The sequence below is a fragment of the Eleginops maclovinus genome, chromosome 13 (assembly GCF_036324505.1).
Source record: "Eleginops maclovinus isolate JMC-PN-2008 ecotype Puerto Natales chromosome 13, JC_Emac_rtc_rv5, whole genome shotgun sequence".
Taxonomy (NCBI): Eukaryota; Metazoa; Chordata; class Actinopteri; order Perciformes; family Eleginopidae; genus Eleginops; species Eleginops maclovinus.
In genome coordinates this window covers 18,379,695-18,404,935 of record NC_086361.1, presented here as the reverse complement: position 1 = coordinate 18,404,935, position 25,241 = coordinate 18,379,695, and the positions used below count along the sequence as shown (strand labels likewise).

Below are 25,241 nucleotides of genomic sequence, written 5' to 3'. Positions count from 1 at the left end.
CATTTCCTGTCTCTTGTATCTTCATTTCATCACCACTGACTTGAGTGTCAAGGCCCATCTGCCGCGACAGTTTTCACCATGTTAGATATCAAAACCATTTTCGTGGAAATCGCATTTAGAAACTGTTATTAGCATAAATATTCTTCAAAGTTGATACAATTTTAATTAAATAATCACTTTAAGTTGACATTTCCCTCCCTTGGCTATCCCAGTGCAACACGACTTCAAAACCCACAGAACTGCTCCTCTTACATTTTCAGACGGACCAGCGGGGGCTCTGATTGGTCACAGTTAAGCTTCAATGCTTCTGGGTAACAGAGTTTGTCATGCCCAACACCCAATGTGAAAATCTGGGATTGCGAGTACACTGCGAATCACAGCAGAGCCTAGTTGTTCTCATCTAGATGCCCTTGAAGCAGCGTGTTCATGCACATATGAGACACTGAGATCAATTTGAAAATTTATTTTCATATAAAAAGACACTATGAAAACATTAGAGGACTACTTTGTACAATCTTATGTATAAAAAGAACAAAAATGAGAGAGAAAAGGGGAAGGGAGGGGTTTTCAGTTATAAATCAGCTGGATTGTTGGATGGTTGAAGCAGGCGATGAACACCTAATCATCAAAAGGCCGAAGAGTGGAGGTGAGGTGAGTAAAGTACGTTTATGAGCTGGCCTCCGCCTTAAGCTGAAAATTGGCTGTGTTTCATATTTTAAGTTTGGCAAGATTCAAGCACACAAAGGAAAAAGATGACATACTCAAACCGTCAACGTCATGTGTTAGCATTCGCATTATGCCAGAGTGAATCATCAAAGACAAGACAGCTGTACAATTGTGTGTGGATTCCTTAGTCATGATCAAACATCTCATTCTGAAAAAATGAAGCAGCAATCTAACTTACCGTTCCTGAAGATGAAAACCAGCAAACTCCAGGTGAAACCTGTCACATTATTCAAGATAGGAAAAAAGCTCACAAACGGAAAAAAGGTAATTAACAAAATCTCATAGTGCGCTGCAATCACACATTCACATTTCTTTCTTTCTTCAAATCCCATTTTTAAGTAACCATGGGAACAAGGCTTTGTAGAGAATTCCTCTATAACATTCGCCCTTAAACAGTTGTATGTATACACAATGTTTTATCTATGTTAAGGTCAACTCCGTTTCCCCTGAGACTGATGTTTCCGCTGCCATAGATTAACGCCCGTTGAATGAGACCATGTGAGACCGCTGCTTTTTCTTTTTTGGACACACTCTACAGTAGATCTGGATCCCGAGCCTCAGTGAAGGTCAGGTGAATGTGACCTTATTGCAGTGCAACCTGGGGGCCGAACCTATCTCGCTCCTCTGAGAGGGAGGGGAGCGTTATGTTTGTCTATCAGCTGATTAACTTGAAAGGTTAGGATGGCCGCACTCTTGTCTCACCATCTGCGCCATGCCGCAGTACTCCCACATTAGGGATCTTTAAACAGATGGTTTGAGGGCTGCATCGGAAAATGTCAGGACAAATCGCCATCCCCGGATAATTACTGTTTTGAGCGCTCCCCTCCTTAATCTGCATCTCTTCCTGCCTCAAGCTTCCTCATTATATATGTTCGGATCTTTTTTTATCCTTGGCTACCATTGTCTCTTGCGCTACTTTCTCCTTAAATTGTCCCTCGTCTCTTTCCACAGACTATTGGGAGCAGCATTGAGCATAGACAGAAAAAGTTATCGAACCATCTATTGAATGCATCCTGCACCCTGACACTTTCTCTATGTGTGGGGGGACGATGTGCTAATGTAGCAACAGCAGGAAACTGGTTGTCCTCTTGCAGCGACCGAAGTACGGATGTGGAATATCAAGCAGGAAGCATCACCACTGGCTTTTTTTTTTTTGGGTGGCTGTTTCCTCTCCAGTCTGCCACCCTGTAGCCTCATAACCTCTGTGACTCCTTCTTTCTATTACCCTCTCTCTTTCTGCAGCTGCTGTGCTCACAAGAGCAGGATTAAATGACAGGGAGAGGTATCCATGTGGATGAGGAATTATACATCTTGCTTCACAGCTAACATTAAGATTTCATGCCTCCTGGTAGCACGATGGTGGGCTGGCAGCCGGAGAACAGTAAAAAGTGGTAGACGAAAGCAAAAAAAAAGATATGTTCATCTTTAAATAAATGGAAGGTTTCTAGAGTAAGTAGAAACACCTACTAAGGTTACGTGAAGCTAAAAATCTACCCTCAGCAACAGGGGAGGGCGAGTTAACAGTTAAACGGATTGGTGGTTCACTCAGCGGCATAATCGTACATTTTTGCGGTATGAAAGATGCTAAACAGAGCCTTTACGGATTCCATTTGGGCTGAAAGTGACTGATATATTTCACTGTGATTGGTGATGGCTGAAATGGATTCAGGTGCTGCAATCTTTAAAGGCTTTTATCTCCAAGCACTAGGGGAAAAGAAGGAGATGCGAGAATCTGCATGACGATCACCGTCCTTTTCCCTCAAGGTTGGCTAACATGCGGCACATGTCACCCTCAGAAAGTAAGCTCACATGTTCATTATGTGCTGTGTGTTCTACATTTTTGAAAGTTTCACATGGGTTAATTCTGACAGGAAATGAAAGAAAGAAAAAAGGCAGCAGAAATGAAACCAGTCTGAAAATAAATCAATTCTTCTTGAACAGTTGTTTCAATCATATTATTTTTTCATTTAAAAGTTTCAAACCATAGAGGACATTTTTTTTTAACTAAACCATAGAAAATACAGAAAAAAGGGGAAATACAATGTTGACACAGAATGTGAGAAGAATGGATGGATGGGATTATTGAACTGGAGCCTGAAAAAAAGCAGAGAGGATAGCACATATCAATGAGCACCCCTTTTCTCCTGTAACATATCCCATATCCATCCAAAATGATGAAAAGTAAAAAATTTAAATAAAAAAGGAAAGACTGAGAGATAAAATGCTTCTGTCATTCATTAGAAGGGGAAATGGAAATAAATGAAAGTAGGGTGCCTAGGGGGGCTACCAGCGTGAGAAACCTCATTGAGATTGTTTTCCCTTGCTATAAAAAGAACTTAACGGTGCAGAAATATTCTTTTTTCCCCCCTAATCCTCAAACAATTGAAAGAGATTTTCTTTTTTCTCCAGAATAAAATCAAGACATTTTTCTCAGAAATAAGTTTTTCATAGTTTTTGTTTTCAAGTTCATTTAAAAATCTGTCTCAGTCCCAGACATGTCGAGCCCCTGTTCTCTTTCTTCAATAGTCTTTGCGAAAATATAGGGTAGAACAGTCTTCTTTCCATGTCTGTCCACTGCAGCAGTAAACAAATACAGTAACGCATCCGAACAGAGCACATTGCAGGAGACGGGGAGCAGTGTGTGTGAGATCTTTGCAAGAAATCATGTAGTTATGTATAGCTTTTCAGAAGTTCGAGAGTGCGTATTTCAAGTGAGTGTGTTTACGTATGCATGTGTGTTCACACTTCAGTCTGGAAGTCTCCCTCAGATGAGTCAGGCGTGTTTGCGGAGGAGGAGTCCCAGTTCTTATTGTGCAGTTCCATCCGGTCCTTCTGCTCCCCAGGCACGATGGACAGCTCAGGGGTCATGGTCTTGAAGCTGTCCCACGAGCTCTGCTCCTCTGGGGTTGACTTGTCCTGATAGAGAAGAAGGACAACGAAAAGGGCCATGTAAGGAAAATTAAGCTCCTTATTCTGGCACATTATTAAAAAAGAGTTCTTATTCAAACAACCTGGGTCTTATTTTGATGGTTTGGACTCCATTTCGTCCGTTTTAATAACAGTGTTTACATCGTTTTTGTGCAAGAACCACCAGAAGTTAGGTTAGTGAAACATATTTCGAAGAGAAAATTAAATGACTAAATAAATAAATGTGTGTTGTCCGTTTTCAACATTCATCCATGTACAAAACATCTTCATGCAAGGCCAGATTAAAAACCTCCAAAGAGGGCATCTTTTGTTAGACTCTACACACTTTTTTCTTGGTGCATAACTGTTGCCTACATTTCCCAAAATTCCCAAACCGGTAGAAATTATTGCCAACACTACAAAAGAAAAGTTGTAATAAAATGAAGTTCCTATAGAAACCGTTGCCTTAGCCTTTCATGGCCATTATGCAGATTTGGAGATGGATCCATAAATATGCACTTACAGAAGCTATATGTGATCCCTAACCTTTGCAAGTACCAGCACACACACATATACATACACTCAGAGGCCAACCAATCAGTGCCATTTCTTGGAAGAACACTAAAAAGCATTGCCATACATACCTGTAATCCTAGGCTCCTTTCTACTGTGCCTTTTTATCATCAAACTACCACTACGATACCTGTCCTTCTTTATCTCCCACCTCTCCCAATCAGTGACTTTCAGACTACTAATAGTATGAGACCTTCTGGCCTGGGGTCTGTGATCTCCGCATGTGTTCCGCAGAAGGGCCCACCATGCATGTAAAATACATGTTCGGGGATTAATTAAAAATGGTAATTGGAGGTAGCATTAAGCATCAGATAAGGGCCATTATTCAAATCAGACTCGTTATCTTGCAGAGATAATGATTTTGCAGATACGAGCGGGGAAAGACATGAGGGATCGCTGGCCCACATGACTCTTGGTGGCGCGAAAAACATACACAAGACAGGAAAAACAAGACAGACTACATGTGGGACAGGATGGACCCAGATGCTGCAGGGCTTTTGGAGTACATGAATTTGAATATTCACATTTGCAGGAGGAATATTCACAGAGCATATCCGGAAATGTGTGCTCTTTGTGCATTTGTACTTACGTTATCCATTCTAGAGAGCACTACTGTATATGCTCCTCAACTACATCTTAGGAATGCTATCTACTTCTTTCATCTCTTATTCCATAATCCCACCTGCTTTTTGCCGCAACCATTATAAGATACTCACGTTATTCTCTTTGAGCTATTCCAACTCTCAATCCCTGTCTAGCTCTTCAACAGAGACAGACAAACAAACCAGTCATTGATCTGCAGTAACACAGCACTCCCTTGCCCCCCGCCCCTTGCAGTGTGATGATCGTCGCTGGTGCGCTAGAGGGCAATATCTGCCTGATTATCATTCTCCATGCGTCACAGCCTGACAGTTGGTAAAATGAATACAAAAGGCATAATCTGGGAGCCAATTTGCATGCTAAATGCTGGCGAAGGAACATTTTGTAATGCAGGAGTGTGGGTAATGCTGCAGTTAAGCCCAACTTTATCCCTGGGAGACCAGGCTAACGCGATTGTGCTGCTACTGCGTGTCTATCCATTCCCTTTCGCCATCTCTGCCTTGCTCCATTCCATCCTTGCCCCAAAGACCAATCTCATCCCTCTCTCTCTCAGCCAGAAACCCCTCTACTTACACTCGACGAGTTCTTTTCACCTCCGGCAGACGAAATGCTCCATCGCTTTTCCCTCTGTGGTGATGAAATGGGAGGGAGAAGACAAGGAGGGGGTGACGAGAAAGAGGTAGAAAAAGAAAGAGAAAGAAGGGAGGGGGGAATCACAGTCACTGACAACTCTGCCCTGAAACAAAAGCATTGTTCCCACACCTTCTGCAGGTGAACAGGCAGTTGTTGCTTTGTGCTTACACCTTGCCCCTTCTTTCTCTCCATCTCTCAATCCCCCTCTCCAGCTCTCTCACGACAACATATAACACACACAATATGCACGCATGGACAGAAACCAGTGATCAAACACTCAACGTGTGGACGTTTTTTTCGCACATTTTCAAACTGTGTTGGAACAGGCGATACTTTTATCCTCCTAACCTGTCAGAGATTAGAGGAAAACCTGACAGAGCAAGGGCAGAGTGACTGCAGGAAGGATTCTACATGCTATGCACCACTAATAGCGTCTACAAATACTAGAAAAAGGGATGAAAGAGAAGACGGTATGTGGGTGTGGAGTGATCTGATTCTAAAAACGTAACAGTGAATCTGCTGTGCAGTGCTAGAGGCATCGTAGCTCATGTTTTCTAAATAATGTTGAAAGAAGATAACGAATGTGGTTATTAGTGCAAGGAAATGCTATCTACACTATCTGCATTATTGATTTGATACTGTATGTGTTAACACAACACATAAAATAGTTAAAGCTAGGCTATAAAGTGGACATTGCTGACTCTGTAGGTTCCGCCTAAGGCTTGAACACATAAACCTTGCGTCCCCTGCTGTAGCTCTCCAGACCTATCTATCGTTTTTTTATTTATGTTCCTGCCTGAAAATTGCTGCTTTATGTGCTATGCTTTTGTTTGGGAGGTCTGTTGTTTTTTTGTTCAACATGTGCAGGTGAGGTAACAGGTTTTCCTTGTTGGCTGGTCGAGGTGTGAGTTTATGATGAGTCCAGCAACACTTGTGCAAAAAAAAAGAAAAGGAAAGGTCTGTATTGACATGTTATTGGTACTTTCTATATACTAGTCTGGGATCAAATTGATTCCCTTGAGAAGCTCCAATGACCTGGTTAATAATGGCTTCATTGACTAGAGCTTGTTTTGCAATTTGTAAGAAAAAGCTTCTGCAGTGCACAAATGTACGTTTATTTCTTAAATGTAAAAAGCAGCCGACAGAATTGAGCTGTTTGTGAACGTGTTTAAATGGGTGTTTGTGTTTGGGTGGTGAGAGACACAAACACACGCTTTTTTGTGTTGGTGTGTGTGATTTAAAAAAAAAAAAGAACCCCTGCTGAGATTAAAAACATTTGTAGGCTGCAGCACATTGCCTTTGGATGGATTTAACTCCATATGTGGTGTGTTCATTAGCTCTGCCTACATGAGAGGATTTATAGAACATTTGAATTTGCATTATTATTATACAACAGCTGAATTCTATAAGATTATATTTCTCAGTGGCATCAGTGGATGTAAGTACTATATAACAAATGAACATGAGGATGGAGTACATTTAGCTCCACTACATTTATCTGCTTCTTTGGTAACCCTAACGTAATATTATATTGGTAAAGATTAAACGGATAACAAGAGATCTTGAAATGAACGTATCGACTATATCTCTGCTTTTATTTGTCACTTTAATGACTCAACAGAAGCAGCGTTTGTAAATGTCATACCACCTCTAAAACATTCAAAGATGTCAGGCCTCGGCAGCTTATTGAACATTGTGTGCCATTAGTTATAGGCTAATTTAATGTCTTGACATTTTCAATCACCGTAATGAGTGTCTTTATACTTCTGCCTCGTCAGCATTCAAACAAACGTGATTCAAATATTTAACCTGTAAAAATTGCTTTTTGTGCTCCATTGGTGCTTGTAATGGAACTGGCAATACAGGGTTTCATTCACCAATACTGTACCTTAACAACAGGGGGGGGGGGGATTACGTGTATGTTGAATTAACACAAGTAAAATATCCATCCATTAGGCGTAACAGTTACAAATTTGAAATGTCTGCCTAATCCCCCAACCCTTGAGGTTACAGGCAAGCGACAAGAGAGAAAAAGCAATAAGCTACAAGCATGGCACAGCTACATGAAGGCGAGTTTGTTTAGGGATATAACTTGTTAGAAAAAGATGCTTCTGCACAAACATCTAAAGCCATCTCAAGAAGCCTCTGCTACAGTGTTGGTGGATGAGGCCCACTCTCTGCCACTCAGAGTCCCCCTCATTTGGACCATGGAATGGAAATTGTGTCTAGATGTGGGTGAGCATTGTGTCAGGCTGTCTTTGGGAGATGATGGGGGAGGACAGGTGGTTGTGGGTAAGTGGGTTAACTTTACCTTTGTTGACTTGGATGCCCATGGCTCTGCTGACTGTCTGGCTACATTCATACTGGGACATGAGAACAAGCATGCAACACAAGGCCCAGTCCGCCAACAAAGCACACACAACGGGAAACAAAACAAAAAAATCTGAAATGAATAAAATGTGGCAGTAAAGTAAAGAAAGGACATACACTGAGTGTCACATAACACAAACTTAAATCACAATTATACACAAAGAAAATGAAAGCAACATCAAACAATATGAGAGCAGAATGAGTGGATACCAGAACATGACTGTAGTGCTGCAATTGTCAGTGGGCTTCGGGTCATTGAACCAGAACTGGGCTTTTTCAAGGTGTTAATGTGTGTTCATTACATTATATTATTGAGAAAATTATCCAAATTGCCTATTCAGTACCAGCATAATTTATTAGAGGGCACTAAATAGCCTAGCTGGGCATAGCGGTCTTTAGGAACATTTACCCCTTAGCTGGGAAGAAATCTGTGTCACAAATAATAAGGCCCTTCAAAAGAGACCAAATCTGGAGAATGTACAGCAAATAAATTCCATTAGTGCAACACATTGCGAACAAATGAGCAATCAGACACACAGGCTTGGTTTCTGCTGTCTGGATCGGTGCGATGTAATCCAAGGCCAGTGCCTATAGTACAAACATTTCCAGCTAGCTATTTGGCCCTTTTCACCTCCCTTTAATTGGCCCAAGGACACTAAATGAGCTAAATTAGTATTGTGCCTCTTGGTGCACGAAGCCAGTGTTAGGCTTGTTCCGCCTGGGCTAACAGTCCCCTCATTAGGCGCCACTGATAGAGCCAGTGTGCTAAAGTTACACTCCGCCAACCCTCAGTTTTCATGGGCAATTTGTGTGGAAGGATGAAAACAGTTGATGAGTTTATGCTTGGCACGGAGAAGGGGGCATGGAAATAATTAAAAACAAGCTAATGAGAGGAATTAATTATTCAATTAATGCCTCAAACGTGCCACCGAGGGCTGAGTTTAGAGGCAGGAATGGGAAAATGACAGAGACAGCAAGAGAGAAAATGTCAAGCCGTGAGGATGAATAGAGGGGGGAATGAGATATGGAGAGGGAGAAGGAGAAGAGGGGATGCCTTGGTTTATTGCTGGGATGTGAAACTGAAGCCCTCTAGCTTAATGCTAGAAAATTGACTATCGAGACCTTCAGGGTTTCCAAGTGCAGGCAAATTGCCCTTACTGAATCAACAAAAATGGAGGCTTTGTCATTCAAAATTATACATCATCATTTGACATGACACATTCTCCAAGCGTGCACATTACCTTAGCTACAATCCCCTTAAGTTGCCTAAAAACATGCTAGAATATCAATAACAGCCACTAATGTTAACTGAGGAAGCATAAAGAGAGCACCTTATGTCTCAGCTCTCTTTTATGGGAACGGATAACAGGAGAAACCTCTTAGACCAACAATATATTTCCATATGTAGCCATATACACTTACATTTCACCATAGAATTCAAACACACGCCTAGAGCCATTTCCTTTGAATTGCAAATACATCTTTCATAATCGAAAATTTCCGCGCTGTCCTCGCTCTGATCTAGCATGAGTGAATTCATAACAAAGTAGAGTACTTGTTTCTTTTGTCTTTTTCTCCATCCCACTGCGTTCCGCACAACTTCTCACTGTCTATCTGGAGAGCGAAGCCAAGCACGCTTCATTAAATCAAGAACACAGCAGACGACGGGATGGAAATACATCCCATTTGAGAGCTAAAAAATGCATCAGCTAGGCCATTACGCAGAGCAAACTATCTATTTCTCCCTCGCACACATCGTCCACCCCACACACAGAGAGGCACAAAACTGCATCACTGGGCACTGCATGCAAATTTGCGTTATGACCTGCTGAACCCTGTGGAGAGGATAGAAAATGACAGGCTAACTCAACAGTGAAGGAGGCCAAGAAGCAGTTCTGGATACAAACATTAGCGCACACAGGATCGCTGTTACATACCGAGTTACAAAAACACTGCATTCACTCTGTCTCTCGGTAACCCCACTGACTCCATTTGTCTACTCTCTCCATTATGAGACACACAACGCAAATGGACTCCATCACCCTGCTAGCCATATGGCCCCTGCCTGAGCATCCACTGCACTTTAAACAAAGGATTTAGATTTTTTTCATCATTTGCATTAATGTGAAGCCCACTTCAATCTGGCTATAATACAAGTGTTACTCTGCAATATGGTTTTCTTATGAGTGCAGACACTTGTGTATCCATACCAAGACAATTGATTCAAGGTCAGTAGCTTTTGTTCTGATGTCAACAAATGAATAACATAGCAAACAATCTACAATCAATCAACATTAGCTTGAAGTGACCTCTAACTTGGTAGCAACATTTCAGAATGTATAACAGTTGCTATGTATCATGCTGCATTAAAAATGCACACAGATGTCTGAAACTGGCTGGAGAAATATATGTTTGTGTAACAGCCTGCAACTGACCTTTGTTAGCGATTGTTTATCAGTTACACATTTTGCAGAGTAGATTTTAAAGGTCACGCATATTATTTTTCGAAAACAGAATATGCAACAGAGGGCATTTATATCATATCGGAGTAAAGGAATAGCTTCAAGAGGTGCCTAATAGAAAAGACAAGTTGATTTCCAACATTGACATTAATGGCTAATGCCTTCTCCTTCTTGGACAGAAAGCTCTCTCTCGTTTACATCTATACAGCAGATAACATGTTTCACCCAAAAGCCTCTAGCTATCAGGCCATTACCAGTTACTGGGTAATATACAGTTATCAGTAGGAGGAGTATGGATGGACAAGGAAAGACAAGAACTCAAGAGATTGAAGTGTGTGGATTGGCACACGTAAGGCCCAAGACCACTTTAAGCCCACTGCACTTGAACAGAAATTGGATAAGAGGTGCAAGTAGAAAAATAAGTGTGTTTGGGAGACATTTTCTGATATCCACTCAACAGAGATCCTACCTTTCCAGAGAAGCAAAATGAATCAGGTTCCTTCTGACCCCATAAGTCTTTGTGATAATTCTCTCATACTGTAGGCACCCACACAAAGTGCATCATGTTTGTCCCCTTTTAGTGCCAAGGAGCTAGTTTATGGAGTATCATGGTTTATGAGGTGATTATAAATCGGTTTGGATGGGTCATTGTTTTTATGAACTCATTTATCACTTGGTTATAGTGTTTGGGTCATAAGGTTTAATTCTGGCACCAAAATGGGAACTGTGACTGAATGGATTGTCTCACCACACACATTGGCGCTACAGGAATGGACAAACAACCCCAAACAGCGACCAGAATATCCCCCCAAAAATATTTGTTATGTTTTTGTTTTATCATGGTAGATAAATCCAGTCCTGCATCAAACAACCTTACAAATCCATCTCTGGTTAGTGATTCCAGATTGTATATTTAAAAATGAATTTGTACAGCACTTGATGCAGGTAGGGGTGCATTCATAACGTGAATGCAGAAGCAAAGGAGGTAAAAGCTTTGATGCACTGAACTGATACACCACCACACCACTAGGGGAAAATCTAATATTTAGGCTCATCAAACACAGTCACTCCACCATGAGACAGCGCTGACGGGTAGTAGATGAGCAGCTACATGGACTCGGATTATAGTTTGACACTGTCTTTGTGACTGTTTAAATACAAATACTCAAGAAAAGGCTTTTCACCAAACATGTTTTGAAGCAGGTATTACTTTACTAGAAATGAAGAACCTCACTCTAAATTGACTGTTCACTTAACTCCCGCCCCCACGCTAGTTGGGTAGCTTGAGTAGCTAGCTTAATCTGGAAGTCCCCGACAAGAAATGTTGGAATGATTATTTAATTGCAACTGCTTAACTTGCATATATGTATTGTACAATACGTTTTCACTTCAGACGTTACAGGATTTAAGGCTTTTAGGATGAGGACTTACCACTGTGTTTGTCAAACTTATTAGTATACCAGATAATGTTGGCTGAAGCTACTTTAAGGTAAACTATCGGGAAACCTAAAAAGGGCACTGAACAGAACTGCTAATGTAAGCCTAAACTCTGTTATTGCTAATTGTAAACACACAAACTAAAGATGTGCTCCTTAGCCTCAAGTAATGTTCAGTTACTGAATGTGGTAAGCAAGTAAGGGGGACAGGCTTACGGAAACAGCTTGGAGCAGATGAACACATTTTTTAAATCCATTCCTTACTTTCCTAAAAAGGCTTGAAATATAGATACCAATTTTTTAAATGCTGAGGACCTTACATGTGGGAAGATCCAAACTCACAGCCCTGCTCATTAACAGTGGCTAAGCTATGACTGGAACATTTCCAATTTAGAGCCGTTTAGTGAACAGTCAGTTTCATATAAAATGTACATTTTGGCAGCCCCAACACATATACAGTACAAACAGTGGCAAACTATGATACATATAGTCACATGTAGTGCATCCGGTTTAGAGTGAGTTAAGTGGGCTCTACTGCACAAGGTTTATGTATGGTTTATTATGTCTTACGTTGACTTTCTTTGTAAATGAGGGAGGCTCTTCGTACGAGCGATGGCTCTGTGTTGTGCCTTGGTGGTGGGGGAGGGGGGACCTGTGTTGGACGAACCGTCCGGGGTGGTTAGAAGGGGTTAAAGTTGTTCATGTTCAGGTTAAAATAATGTTTAGGCACTTTGAAGAAGAGAAAGGCCTGCAAAAGTCAAGGGGGTTAATGAGTTTTCGAGGCGTCGTTGCCTGAGGTAGTTTGCTCATGGTTAGACAAGTAAGGGGGAGGAAGTTCTCCCTTCTTCTAGTTTTGACTTGAACTGGCTATCCTCCCACGTCACTACAGGTGAAAAGCTCAATAGTGCTGGCCCTTAAGTGACTAAGTAAATTGGCCATACAAATTTAAGGGTGAATATAAAATTCTAAAGTACTGTGGGAGTCCATCCGTGAGAAGATAACATAGTGAAATGCAATTATGTTTGCAATTAAATCACAGCACTCGTCTAGTAAATGTTAAAATCACTGTCGGTGTCTGCTATATGGGATAGAAAGGCGGTTATTAAGGGTATTATGAAACAATTATATCATTACTCATGCGCTCTTAAACATGGTTAATGTGCTTCAAACACAGGCAGTGCAACAAACTGGTCTCAGACATAAAACAGATGAACATACAAAAAGAGAAAAAGATTCAGGCACGCACACAAACTCCAGCCTACAACCACGCACACAGGCAAGCAGCCACACTCGTACAGTAGGCACCCTGATATGCAAGTGTACGGACACGCACACCCACACACACTCCCTTCTCATCTCCATAATTACTGTATAGTCAGCATTTCCGTGTCCGGGGGTGACTCTCAAAGTGAGATGTTGACAAGAGCGGAGCTGAACTCAAGCTTGATCCTGTCAAAGGCCTGACACTGATAGCATTATCCATGTAATTATTCACAGTTAGGTGAACTGCCTACTTACTTTTAACATAACGGATTTGGATGAGCAAGCCATATCTATGCTGTCCTTTCATTTCACAATTTACAGTATGTGACGTCACAAACCCCGAGGAAATGTGTGTTCAACTTGTCTTAATTACCTCAAATAGAGCTTATCTATTATTTTTGGTTGTGCTTTCATTTCTTTTACGATAGGGTGTAATCAAAAAGCACACCTGCACACCCTCTGAGGCACATGAGCATTCTGCAGCACAACAGGTAAGAACCACACTCTAATATACGTCTGATGCCTGCCATTTTTCTTCTCTTCCACTAAGTGTTTGCTTGGAATTAATGAATGGGGAGACGGGCAACACTTCTGAAAGTCTTGATCAAGATGTTGAGCAAATGAGGAGTGAAGGAAAAGGCTGGGGGTCTGGCATTGGGGAATGGCAGCGTCTTTGCACATGTGTGTGTATGTGTACAGTATGTGTGTAGCTACATGGTGTGGGGAATGTGAGCGATTTAAGGCTGGCCTCTGTTGCTCTACTGGCGGTGTAAATTAGAAGTGCCAACATGGTGCCCGATGCCAGGGGAAAGTACACCTAACAAGGTTGGCCAACTCACACGGCTCTACTCACTGAAGCTCCACAGATGATGGAAGTGGAAGCAAATGCGTGTGTGTTTTAATCGTAATGCAACTGGCCTTCTGAAGGTCAGTGCCGAGTAAGCAGGGATTCTTTCGTCTGCTGCTAATGGTTTATTAATGATTCAAGGATACTTCTGTGTCTTATGCACACACTCGCATACCGAAGCACCCAACTGACGCGCATCCACCTCACACACCCCACACAGACACATAACAAAAAAAACAATGCTACGTGGAGTAAACAGACAATGAATCCTAAAAACAAACAGAGTTGTTGTTGTGACACAGGCATAGACAAATAACTTGTGTGTGAAGGCACAACCGTGTTTATCAGCAATGCAATTTTGTGAGATGATTTGGTAAGAGTGAGAAATTGTTTCACAGGTATTAAATTGCTACACTTTCATTAAACAGCTTTGATTGATTATCCCTCAGCTAACAGATTAAGTGATCAACTGTTTTGACAGGTATTTAATAAGGCACCAACCACAAGTGAGAATAAATTAGGTTCAGGCCAATTACTGCAGGTATAAAAAGATATTTACAGTAAGTAAGCTGGAATAAAATGTGCCTCTACAGTTTTATTGATGAGGTAGTTATTGCTCGATTCTCCACGGATGTGATAATAAGTACAGCAGTGAATTAATGAAATGGCGATGAAAATATACTATAAACACTATGCACATTAAATGTTGTCTAAGGCAGCAGCTTAGCTGGAAAAGAACAATGAATACAGCCACCTTCATAAGTACTTCATGTTGGATATGACTTCTTCTTTCTGTGATGCTACGGCAATTTAAATCTCAGCGGAAGTCAGCATTTGATGGAATTTGTTTCAATTCTTTAGTGTTAAAGGGGTTGGGTTTTAGGGGTTGTGAAAAAGTGCGTAAGGGGTGGAGGTGCATGGATACAGTAGGTTCCATCCCGCGTTTGGGGAATGATCTTACCTTGAATGTGGACATGGCTGGGTCCCTGCTATACCTGTCTATGGTGTGGAACTTGGACGAGTGGTTGAGCTCATGGTACAGCTCAGAATGTCTTTTGCGAGTGTGCATCACTTTCTGGAAGGGAAGAGAGGAAGGGACAGCAAAAATGAACCAAAAATCAGGAACGAAAAAAAGCAAAACGAAGAGGGGGGGGGGGGGGCCATAGCGGCAGGCAAGGAAAGGGAAATGGGTAAAAGGCTGAAGGACTGCAGTGATGCCAGCCGTGAAAAGGGGGTTAGAAGAACGCCGACAGATCGATCGATTGTTGGCTCATGCATCATCCACTTCCCCAGTCTTTAAGAATTTGGCAACTGGGAGTGCTGCAGAGGAGTCTTTAAAGTGAAAATTTGGAGAAAATGACTGACAGAACTGCCATTGCTCAAGACTGGGCCCTGCTAGCTGGCAGTCCTGTTGAATCAGGATTTTGTCTATCTCATTAAATGCCTAAAGGAAGGGCTGATATTTAACTCTCGCCCTATTGAGATGATATTTGACAAAACTGCCATCCCTGAGTTCTGAATATGTCTGTCTAGAAGGCAGCTAAATCCAGATCTATAAATCTCTGATAGCAAACTACATTTGTCAGCGCCACTGCTGTTGTCTCTCAGTGCTAATGGGCAGTGCTGGAGCTGCTCGGCAGTAGCTAATCGTCAAAGCAGCTTGCGAGGTTGAAAGTGACACAGGGGCAAGATGCCAGCACTCACACCCGCACACTTACTAGCCAGGACTTGCGCTCAGCACTGGCTCCAATTACTCCAGAGTGGTCGCTCTCATTTTTGCTCAGCTCAGAAGGTGCTACTAGTTCCTTGCTTTTTTTATGTGTTTATTTTTTCTTGTCTGAGACACATTATCAAAGGTTTTATTTATGTCCGATAAAACCTGCAACCCTGTTTGACAACTGTGACATTTAAAGTGAGTTTACGAATGTTAAGCAGCAAATAACCCTATGAATTGGCCAAGGTATCTACAGTAGATATGCTGACATCGGCTAAAGTTAATGTTTGTTTGGTAACAGTACTAGCTAACATAATCTAAGGTTAGCCAACTCACCAGTTTGCTGATTGACATTATATTACCAAGCTGAAATAAGTTACAGTTAAGCTACACTTATTGGTAGAGTTTATGTGGCTCTTTTAAACTAATGAATTACTAATTATTATATCCTGATGATCGTGTTACAGTGAACACAATTTCGGACCCAATTTGTTGTCATTTCCTTTTATAAACGCAGAACCCGAAAAGGATCCAAAAGGTGAGCTTTAACTATCCATAATGATACATATTGTAGTTTATATAGAATGTATACAAAGTAAATGTTTGACGTTCTAAAGGCATGGGAAAAAAAAACATGGATGAAAATGGGATTACCTTCCATTAAATCATGGAAGTTCACACTTTGCTATATTAGTGGTAGTTCAACGTCAACCTCTTTCTCAAAGTCAACAGTCAATTGATGAGAATAGAGTTGATTTCCAGGAGAGGCAATCTTCTTCTAAATTCATGCAGCGGCCAGAAATGACTCCATTACACTATCTGGATGAGTAAAACAATCAGCCAAAGTCACTGTTAGTAGCTTGTGACCACACATATCCTCTAACCTATATGCAGATATATCTCCATGGTGGAAGGTGAATGTCCAGTCTTTTCAACAATCTGTGTGAAACTGAATTCCCGCAAAAAAAGTGCAATAAAATGAAGGTATTTTGTTGGAATATGCTATAGACTGGAGATTCACAGGACACCCAGGTGTTTCTAACACAAACATACTCACACAGTGCCAAACCATGTTGTTCCAAGAGAAACCGTAAAACCAGCCAAACAACTACAGCCATAAATGTGTTGACCCATAAGTGAATCACTTGTATTCATTCAGACACAAAAAGCACTCTACTTTGCTGTTTCTTTAACCAGGACCCCCAACATGACCATTGTTTGATTGTATTGTTTTCCCTTTTATTTGATTTATAAATTCACAGCCTCTAAATAGGGACAAATTGAAGGTCATTGTTGGAGAAACAGCATACTAAATCTAATCTATATCTAAAACAGCCCATAGTTCTAAATGCAAGGGAGACACAGGTGCGAAGGGAGGGATTTAGCAGTGCTTTTTGCTCCTCTATGCGTTACTCAAGTCCTGGCAGAAGCACAAGAAAGCAGACAGGCTGATGACAGGGGGTGAGGTCTGTGATCTTACCTCAAAATCCAGCTCAGAGTACCGTACTCTTTTCCTCTGGAAGAGGAGGGGAGGGGGCAGGGGGAGAGAAGAGAGCATCAATGACCAACCCCTCCACCACGAGAGAACTTAAGACCTCTCTATCTAAATGCATCTGTGGATCTCTGTGCCATTGTTCCGTCACAAGAACAAAGCTAATATGCATTGGCTGCCAACAAGACAGAGAAACCCTTACAAATGACAAGGCAAAATACAAATTATTCAGTCTATTTGAACGTAATGAGATTAGTGAAGTGGAATAACCCATAATTAGAATGAAACAATAATTTCTTGGCTCACAAACTCTCAAATACAATCATTACAAACCCAGCATAAATCACCTCCTCTGCTATTTTTTTTATTTAGACATTTTGATAAAACAAGCTGCAACAAACATATGAGGAATGGTTTTCTTGCTCTAATCTTGTTTGGACCCCACCACTCTCCTCTTAAGTGCTTCTGCAGCTATAGCAATTGGCACACAAGCTGTGAATTGAACAGCTGCAGACATTTCCAACTCATCTGGCCCTGACGTTGCATTGCATTCCATCTCTGACTTCCTATTTGGCTCTCGCCGACTGCCAAATTTGCATTTGGCAGCGGAAGGAGCTGCTCTCTACAGTTTGTAAAAAGCTGATTGCTGATCTAATGCTATGGCAGCCAGGTTTTTAGAATGTGAACACATGCAAACAGATAGAGAGGTTAAGTTTTTCTCTGCGATGTCCTATTCACTTTACTGCTCATACAACACAATGAATTGGTGTCCTGTCAGGAGAAATCCTTACCTTAAACAGAGAAATTCCGTGATTGAGTTTGCTTTGTAATATGGTAGACATGCAACATGCATATACCTGTACAGTATATTGCATGTTTTGGTGGGCACAGACATAAAGCAGTCATTAACTCACTCATACACAATTCAAGAGGAATCCCCGACGATATACTATACAATGACATGATGGTCCTATAGCCAACAACAGTCACACACTACTTGTTTACATTTGGTTTTCATGTACTTGCATGAAAACAGTGAATCACAGGATGACTTTTCCTCTACAGCTATCATTTAGTTTTAAGGAGATACACATGTATCTTAGAATACTCCCTCCACAGGTTTTTATAGTTCGATAATAAACTAATATGCCCTGTGAACATCCCCTAAGCATTGACTAGATCATTTAGAGTTTAAATGTACAATCCTCTAACTGAAAATCAACAGTGAAATCAACACAGAGTGCATTTGCGTGATCCCTCCATTAGGTATCACCGTGTTTGAGTTGGGGAGTAAAACGCTGCTGTGATTTAATGTTGAGAGGCACGCTCTGATATCCATCTCCAAATCAAGCATATTCAAACAGGGTGAAATTATAGCAGTAAATTACGTCCCGCAGGTTTCTCTGCAGATTCTTTTTTTTTTTTAAATGTCTTGGTATTCATGAGTGTGCTCGTAGCTCTTCAGATTTTTTACGAGTTTTAATGACACATCCTTAACGTCCTCAGCCCTAAGTGAAGCATCTGCACTTTTTCGGTGAAAGTGTCGCTTCCATCTCTTTAATCAACATTGTGAGTCAGCAAGATGCCATTTGGGGAAAGATCCAAAGTGTGTGTGTGTGTGTGTGTGCCTATGTGTGCTTGTTTTTGTGTGTACGTCAGTGTGTGTGAAATTAAGGTGGGCTGAAACATTCACCAGGGGTATTTCCTCTGATCTTGCCTGTCTCAGTCCATCTGCTGTACCACCTTGTACAGTTAGGAGGGGGTATCACACACACACACACACACACACACACACACACACACACACACACACACACACACACACACACACACACACACACACACACACACACACACACACACACACACACACACACACACACACACACACACACACACACACACACACACACACACACACACACCTAAGACAGAGCTGTCTTTCATTGAGAGAATAACTCATTTCAACGCTGATTGTCTCAGTGGGCAGCAATGAATACTACTCAGCTGAAAGAAGCAGATGTCCTAGCACTAACATCTTCCTTTAACTAAATGACTTTGCATTTGATGCAAATGGTTTAATTTGGATTGATTGTTAAAATGTTTCAAACAAGTGTTTAAATCCTTGCATTTACAGGATTGCAGGTCCAACCAAGGAGTTCTACAGAAATCTTTGCTCCCCTGTCGTTCCACCAACGCAACTTCACATATATAGCCAAACCACCACTGCATCCATAACCGTGGACATCAAGTGTGTGCTTAAGTGAAAGGTGAACGTAGTGTAGAAGCTGCACCAACTTGGAACCTCTCCTCCATCACCCCTCAACCTCTCACCCACCTCCAAGGATCCTGCTGAGTGGCTGCTGTTGGCATTGGTGCTACCCAAGTTGCGTGGCAGGGTCCTGGTTCTCTCCACCGTGGATCCCCCTGTCAGAATCTGTCTGACCGACGGCCTCTGGCCCTGCTTCAGCTGGAGCGAATGTCCATGGGAGTGCATGTGTCCTCCGTGGGAGTGTACAAGGCCACCCGGAGCCATCATGTGGGCGTGCCCGTGGGGCATGGTTTTGATCGTCCCATAAGAGCGGTTGAGGTTCATGGCGATGTTCATGTCACCTACGCTTGACGGCACAAAATCCGCTGGGTACGCCTCGCTCTCAGCTGGGTGGAGGGTCAGGGGTGAGGGAGGCGGGGGGAAGGGAGGATCCTCCACTGCGATGTTGAGTGGCTTGTCCTCGCCCCCCAGACCCAGGCCTCCTCCTTGGGAGCAGGAACCTGGAGGTTTGAGACTAACCGTCCTGCGAGGTAAGACCATGTAGTCTCCCTCCCCGCTTCCTCCATTTATTCCGCTCCCTCCTCCTCCACTGCCTCCGCTACAGGCGCTTCCATCCTGGGAGGTGTTGGAGGAGGGGGGCGGTCGAGCCCACCCTAGGCCACTCTCGGTGCAAAGGTAGATTGGAGCGCCGCTACGTTGCTGCCCATGCTGTCTCTGCTGATCGAGGTTCACGTCCTTCTTTAGGGCCGTCTCACTCAGCTCATTCAGGCCGCCCATGGTTGGAACCTTGTGGAACACATTTATTTATTAATTAGTATTAGGACTGTGAAAATATCATCCAAGTCATCAGTCAATGTAAACTTTAATCTTCTACCTGTACGATCAGGTTGGGAGGGGGGATGTTCCCGGGGAGGGAGCTGAAGTTGACCCCTTCCTGATGGGCTGCTAGCTTTGGATCCTCGTCATCATCCAGGGAGATGCGGGAAAGATTGCCAGTGATGGTGGCCGGGTTACACGTGTTGACCTCCTTGAATATGACTGATGTGGGAGGAGACAAGGGAAACCATGGTAATAGCAATAGAGTGGGGGAAAGGGGAGTTGGTAAAAGCAAGAGAAGAAGAAGAAGAAGAAGAAGAGGAAGAGGAAGAATAAGAATAAGAATAAGAATAAGAATAAGAATAAGAATAAGAATAAGAATAAGAATAAGAATAAGAATAAGAAGAAGAAGAAGAAGAAGAAGAAGAAGAAGAAGAGGAAGAAGAAGAGGAAGAAGAAGAAGAAGAAGAAGAAGAAGTGAAGTGTTAATGAGTGAGGTAAAGGAAGAGGCAAATGTTGAGGAAGAGGAACATTGAGAAGGATAAAGAGGAATGAAATTGAATGGAAATAAATTGATAAAGGTTAAACAGATGACAGATAGGCAAAACAGAAACATTCATTAGGGTTTCGATAGTTAAGTGTAATTGAACCTTTGATGTGACTGAGATATATTGCATATTGCAGAGAAGTTCATTTCACTTTTTGGTCTTATGCGGTTCGAAGTTACTAAGATGAGTTTTGTTTCTGAAACTGTGACCTTAAAGTGTTGCTCCAACTAAAAGTGGGTCGGTGTGCCAAGATTTTTATTAGCTTGGAGAAAGCGCCTGAGTGCAAAATGCTGTGTGCCTCCAATGCAATGGAGCCAAATCCCTTCGATGCAGAGTCCTGCTATCTTGCTCCCAAGTTTATTATTCCCTGTGTGTGTCAGTCAGTATACCTATGTTCTTTAATGCATGTGCATCACCGTGTATTTCTGTATTAGCCCAGGGCCTGTTTTCATTTCATAAAACCATGAATACAAACAGAACATAAAACTACTTACAGCAGATTTGGGTTAGCTTTCATGCATGTTGTTGAGGAAATGACAGAATACTATGTAGTTCTAGAATAGCTACTCCAAAATTAACTATGACATGCTGATCAGAGACAATGTTTAATCACGTCTGACATCAATCTATCATCACAATCAAACACAACTCAAACCGTTTCAAGTTCATGCCAGATATCATGCTCATTCTGTCACCATCAGAGGAAAGAAAATGGACTTTGGTGGCCCCAAAATCCAATTCTTAACAAAAGCATGTAGCACAGACCATTTTCATGTAACCAGCATTGATGTGACAAAATGTCCAAAAGCAGCACGTTTCATCAAAAATTGAAGCGGGCTCCTGCTGAGTCTGAATATACCAGCAAGGACACTTGCTGAGTACAAAACCTCACATTTTATGTGTTTTACCGTCCTGTTGGTGCAAAGTGATGTGAAAGGACTCGACAAGGTTTTGAGCCCTTCACATCTGCATCCAACAGCGGAGACCCACAGAATGGACTATAGACGAATCCGGCGTTAGTTTTACGCCATTACTGCGGTGGCATGGTTCAACTGAAGAGTTTAACAGTTAATTAATGTCTATTAATCAGGTTCAAATGAGCATTAAAACTTGGAGGAAATATTATGTTGTAACATTGGTATTTTGGCCAAAAAGTGAGTAGCGAGAAATGTTTGCGTGGGCTCCGTTTTTCGTGGTAGCTGATCGGTCTTCTGTGACTGACAAAAAGATTTATGTTACATTTATACAAATGTCATTGAGCAGATGCTTGTGGATGCTTCCATTGTCGTTGCAGCTGATAACAGCAAAGCAAATAAAAGATGAATAGCCATTTGTTAAAACTCGACATTAAAGTGTTTGTAGAAAAGGTTTTCGTGTATCTTCTGGATTGTTTTTCTCGGCAAAAGTGCAACAATTCTTCATCAAAAAGTCTGTTTACAAGTGAGGTACCAACGCAGTAATGGTGGATTCTCTACATTCACCTACAACCAAGATTTGTCTATAGATTATATTTAGGTTTAGGGACAAACCAGGCAGTGTTAATAAGGTCAATCATGTGCAAAACTTACATGGGTGTCCTCTCTCTGCAAGGATGGAGGGGGAAAGTGACTGTGTTAAAATTTCACAAACACAAAACATCGGGATACATTTGTAACATATCCAAACACAAGACCAGCAGCGAGTGAAACAGGTCTGAACACACTGAGGAGTGTTATTATCATGCACAATTAAACACAGTCTCATTCAAACATATGCTCGCTGAACACACATTGGGTAGAATCAGTGTGATTGATAAGGAATAATAATTGGTGAGCAGCTGTGTGGACATGTACTGCAGCACATCATCTTCTGTCTTTCTATCAACATGCAAAGCAGCAAGCTACGTTGCAGCTCTCCATTGCCTCTCTGCAATGCTAATCCTGTGTTGGACAAAGGAGGAGACAAAGGGAGAAATGGAAAACGAACTCATGTGGAAGGGAGAGCTTACCTGTTTGACATGCCAAGTCCACATCCTTCTCAAAATCCGTCTGAGAGGGAGGCAGGGTGGGAAGAAAGAGGAAATACAATGAGTGTCATTACATTCAACATATTAATAGAGGCATCGGCCTGATGAGTGATTGGATTTCGAATGGTTATGCTGTATCTAATGATGTTTTAATCTGACACAAAAAAAAAGGATTGGATTTGTTGCCATGGTGACACTTCACAACGAAGTCAATTATTGTAGCCCCCTGTGAATGAAACGGTGCCCTAAGTCATACATGTTCAGTTTTCATCTCTTCAGAGGGGATTTTTTCAAGGCCTTTTCAAATAAAAAAAAGAGCAGACAATACTGCAACCACTGCTACTTTGTTCCTTATGCGTATCAGTGCACAGCAGCAGATCTAAACACAGTCTTGGAATGAGACGAGCCAAACCCTGTTACTGTTTTTCCAGGTATGTAATGCTACTAAACGACTCAACAGTTACCTTGCTATCTTCTGAATGCAAACAGGGAGAGTAATTTACACCGCCGCGAAACTATTATCTGCTGGGCCAGTTGAAGCAAAACTTTGCCGCCTTCGAGTCGAGCATTTGCTTGACTGGAAAAATATATTTTGTGCTTTTACAATTCTCTCACACCAGGGACCATAACACAAAACTCCACACAACACTGAGTTTAACCTGCACTCCGTATACTCTTTTTATGTAGATTAGATACAAAATTGATGTTTATTTGCTTTGATGTCGAATTCATTTGAGGAAAGCAGGGTGGCACTTCTCTTTGGGGTAAAGTAAAACTCCCAAACAGTGAGGGCGGTGGGTTGAATTAAAAAGCATTGTTTCCAGAATGGCTATCACTCAAGTTTTCCGAAATTTCAGTGAAAGTGAAGCTCATTGCCATGCAGTTGTGGTCCTCCCTTCTCTCACCAAAGAGCCTCCTCCTGTCCTCGGTGGGATTCATTTACAAAAGCTTTTGTTTGGATAATAAACTACACATTTTAGACATTTTGGGCACGCCACACAGGCAAAGAGAAAAGGAAGGGGGGAATGAAAAACTGAAAGAGAGAAGGAGAGAAAATGTAAAGGTCTCAGAGGAGCAGAAAAGCTCTTAGTACGCAAATCACCCGCATCACCATAAATGGGTCTCTGTTTGGACGAATGACGATATGAAATAAACCGTTCTCTCTTTCTCTCAGTTACTCTCTGCTATTCAAATTGAGAAAAACAAATCATCTTTATTTTAACTATAATATACTCTCTCTATATCACCCTCAGGTTAAGTACACTGAGTCATCAATGCCAACTGTTTGGTAAAAACACTATAAGGGAACACAGTCCTATTGAATTAAAAAAACATCCAATAAAACACAGCATTCTGGGGAGGGTCCTACTGAAGTAAATGCAAAAGAAACCATCTCCAAATTAATTAAAAACACATATTGTCTGCATACCATGCCAAAGTCAAATAGCTAGTTTATATTTATACACCACAGCTATTCCTACTTAGATTTAAAGGTGGAAAATGTAATAGCATAAATACAGGAACAATGGGAAAAAGCTAGCCTGGCACTTTCCAACAGGTAAACAACAGCTTGCTAACCTCACTTATAAGCATGTTATATCTTGTATGTTTACTTGAAATATATATATATATATTTTTAGAATTGGTGCTTTGTAGTTTTACCAGGGTTTGTGTGGGACTATTTTCTGTCTGGGAGCAGTGACCTTTTAGAGTCACAGCAAACCCTAAATTGACACTCTAAAAAAGTCACTGTTACTGGTAAACACATCCATAGTACCCCCTTTAAAAACCATGAAGTAGCAACTCTTACTTCAGATTTACTACAGATTAAACAAAATGTAAATAATGTAGGAGTGAGTTGATCTGTTTTAGTCCTTACGCTAAGCTCAGTTACGCTACGATACGCTAAGCTAATTTAACCAGGCTTCCATCTTCTCATTTACCTCCTGGAAAGAAGTGTCCGTCGAAATGTCTAACCATTCCCGTCACATATGTTCCCTAGTTATTACAAATACAACTTTACAGATTCCACCTTTAATCCATCTATGGGCTTCACTATTCGCAATGACGATGTCTTTTCTATGAGTGACATACTGGAAGGCCTCCGATGTGGTTGTGGTTGTAGTTGACGTGGTTATGGTTATGAGCGTGGTTGTGGGTATTGTTCATGATGGGGCTGTGCTCATGTGCGTGGCTGTGCTCGAGCCCGTGGTTGTTGCTGCGGGGCAGACTGTGGTAACAGGCTTGTTGGCAGGCCTGGTGGCCCGCAGGTGGGAACTGCTGTGGGTGGCAACTGGACGGACACAGGGATGTGCCGACTCGCAAAGAGCCATACTGCGGCCCACCATAGTTCACATTAGGACAATTCTGATGGTGTTGAAGGAATTAATGAATAAAAAGAAACAGACAAATGTTAGAGGAGGGAATAAAGAGGAGATTAACTAATTAAACACTTTTACTGAAAAAGGCTTTCATACGGCTTTAATAAGGTGTAGCTGTAAATCTACATATTTAGAATATCTCTAAATGTCTACGGTTTCACATTCAAATACCGCCAATACAGCAACGACATGAGAG

General features: G+C 41.7%; 1 protein-coding gene across 1 annotated transcript in view; it reads right to left on the bottom strand.

Annotated features, from left to right (window-relative positions):
• Window positions 1-484: 484 nt before the first annotated feature.
• The window catches only part of adgrb2 (adhesion G protein-coupled receptor B2), a 133,412-nt gene continuing 108,655 nt past the window's right edge, over window positions 485-25,241 (bottom strand). The window contains exons 27-35 of the mRNA XM_063899841.1: window positions 24,759-25,031; window positions 22,647-22,686; window positions 22,228-22,242; window positions 20,170-20,333; window positions 19,362-20,081; window positions 17,012-17,047; window positions 14,779-14,892; window positions 5,380-5,433; window positions 485-3,642 (exon numbers count right to left, since the gene is read on the bottom strand). Coding sequence (XP_063755911.1) covers window positions 3,466-3,642; window positions 5,380-5,433; window positions 14,779-14,892; window positions 17,012-17,047; window positions 19,362-20,081; window positions 20,170-20,333; window positions 22,228-22,242; window positions 22,647-22,686; window positions 24,759-25,031 — 1,593 coding nt within the window. The 3' untranslated portion in view covers window positions 485-3,465. The remainder of the gene's footprint in view (window positions 3,643-5,379; window positions 5,434-14,778; window positions 14,893-17,011; window positions 17,048-19,361; window positions 20,082-20,169; window positions 20,334-22,227; window positions 22,243-22,646; window positions 22,687-24,758; window positions 25,032-25,241) is intronic.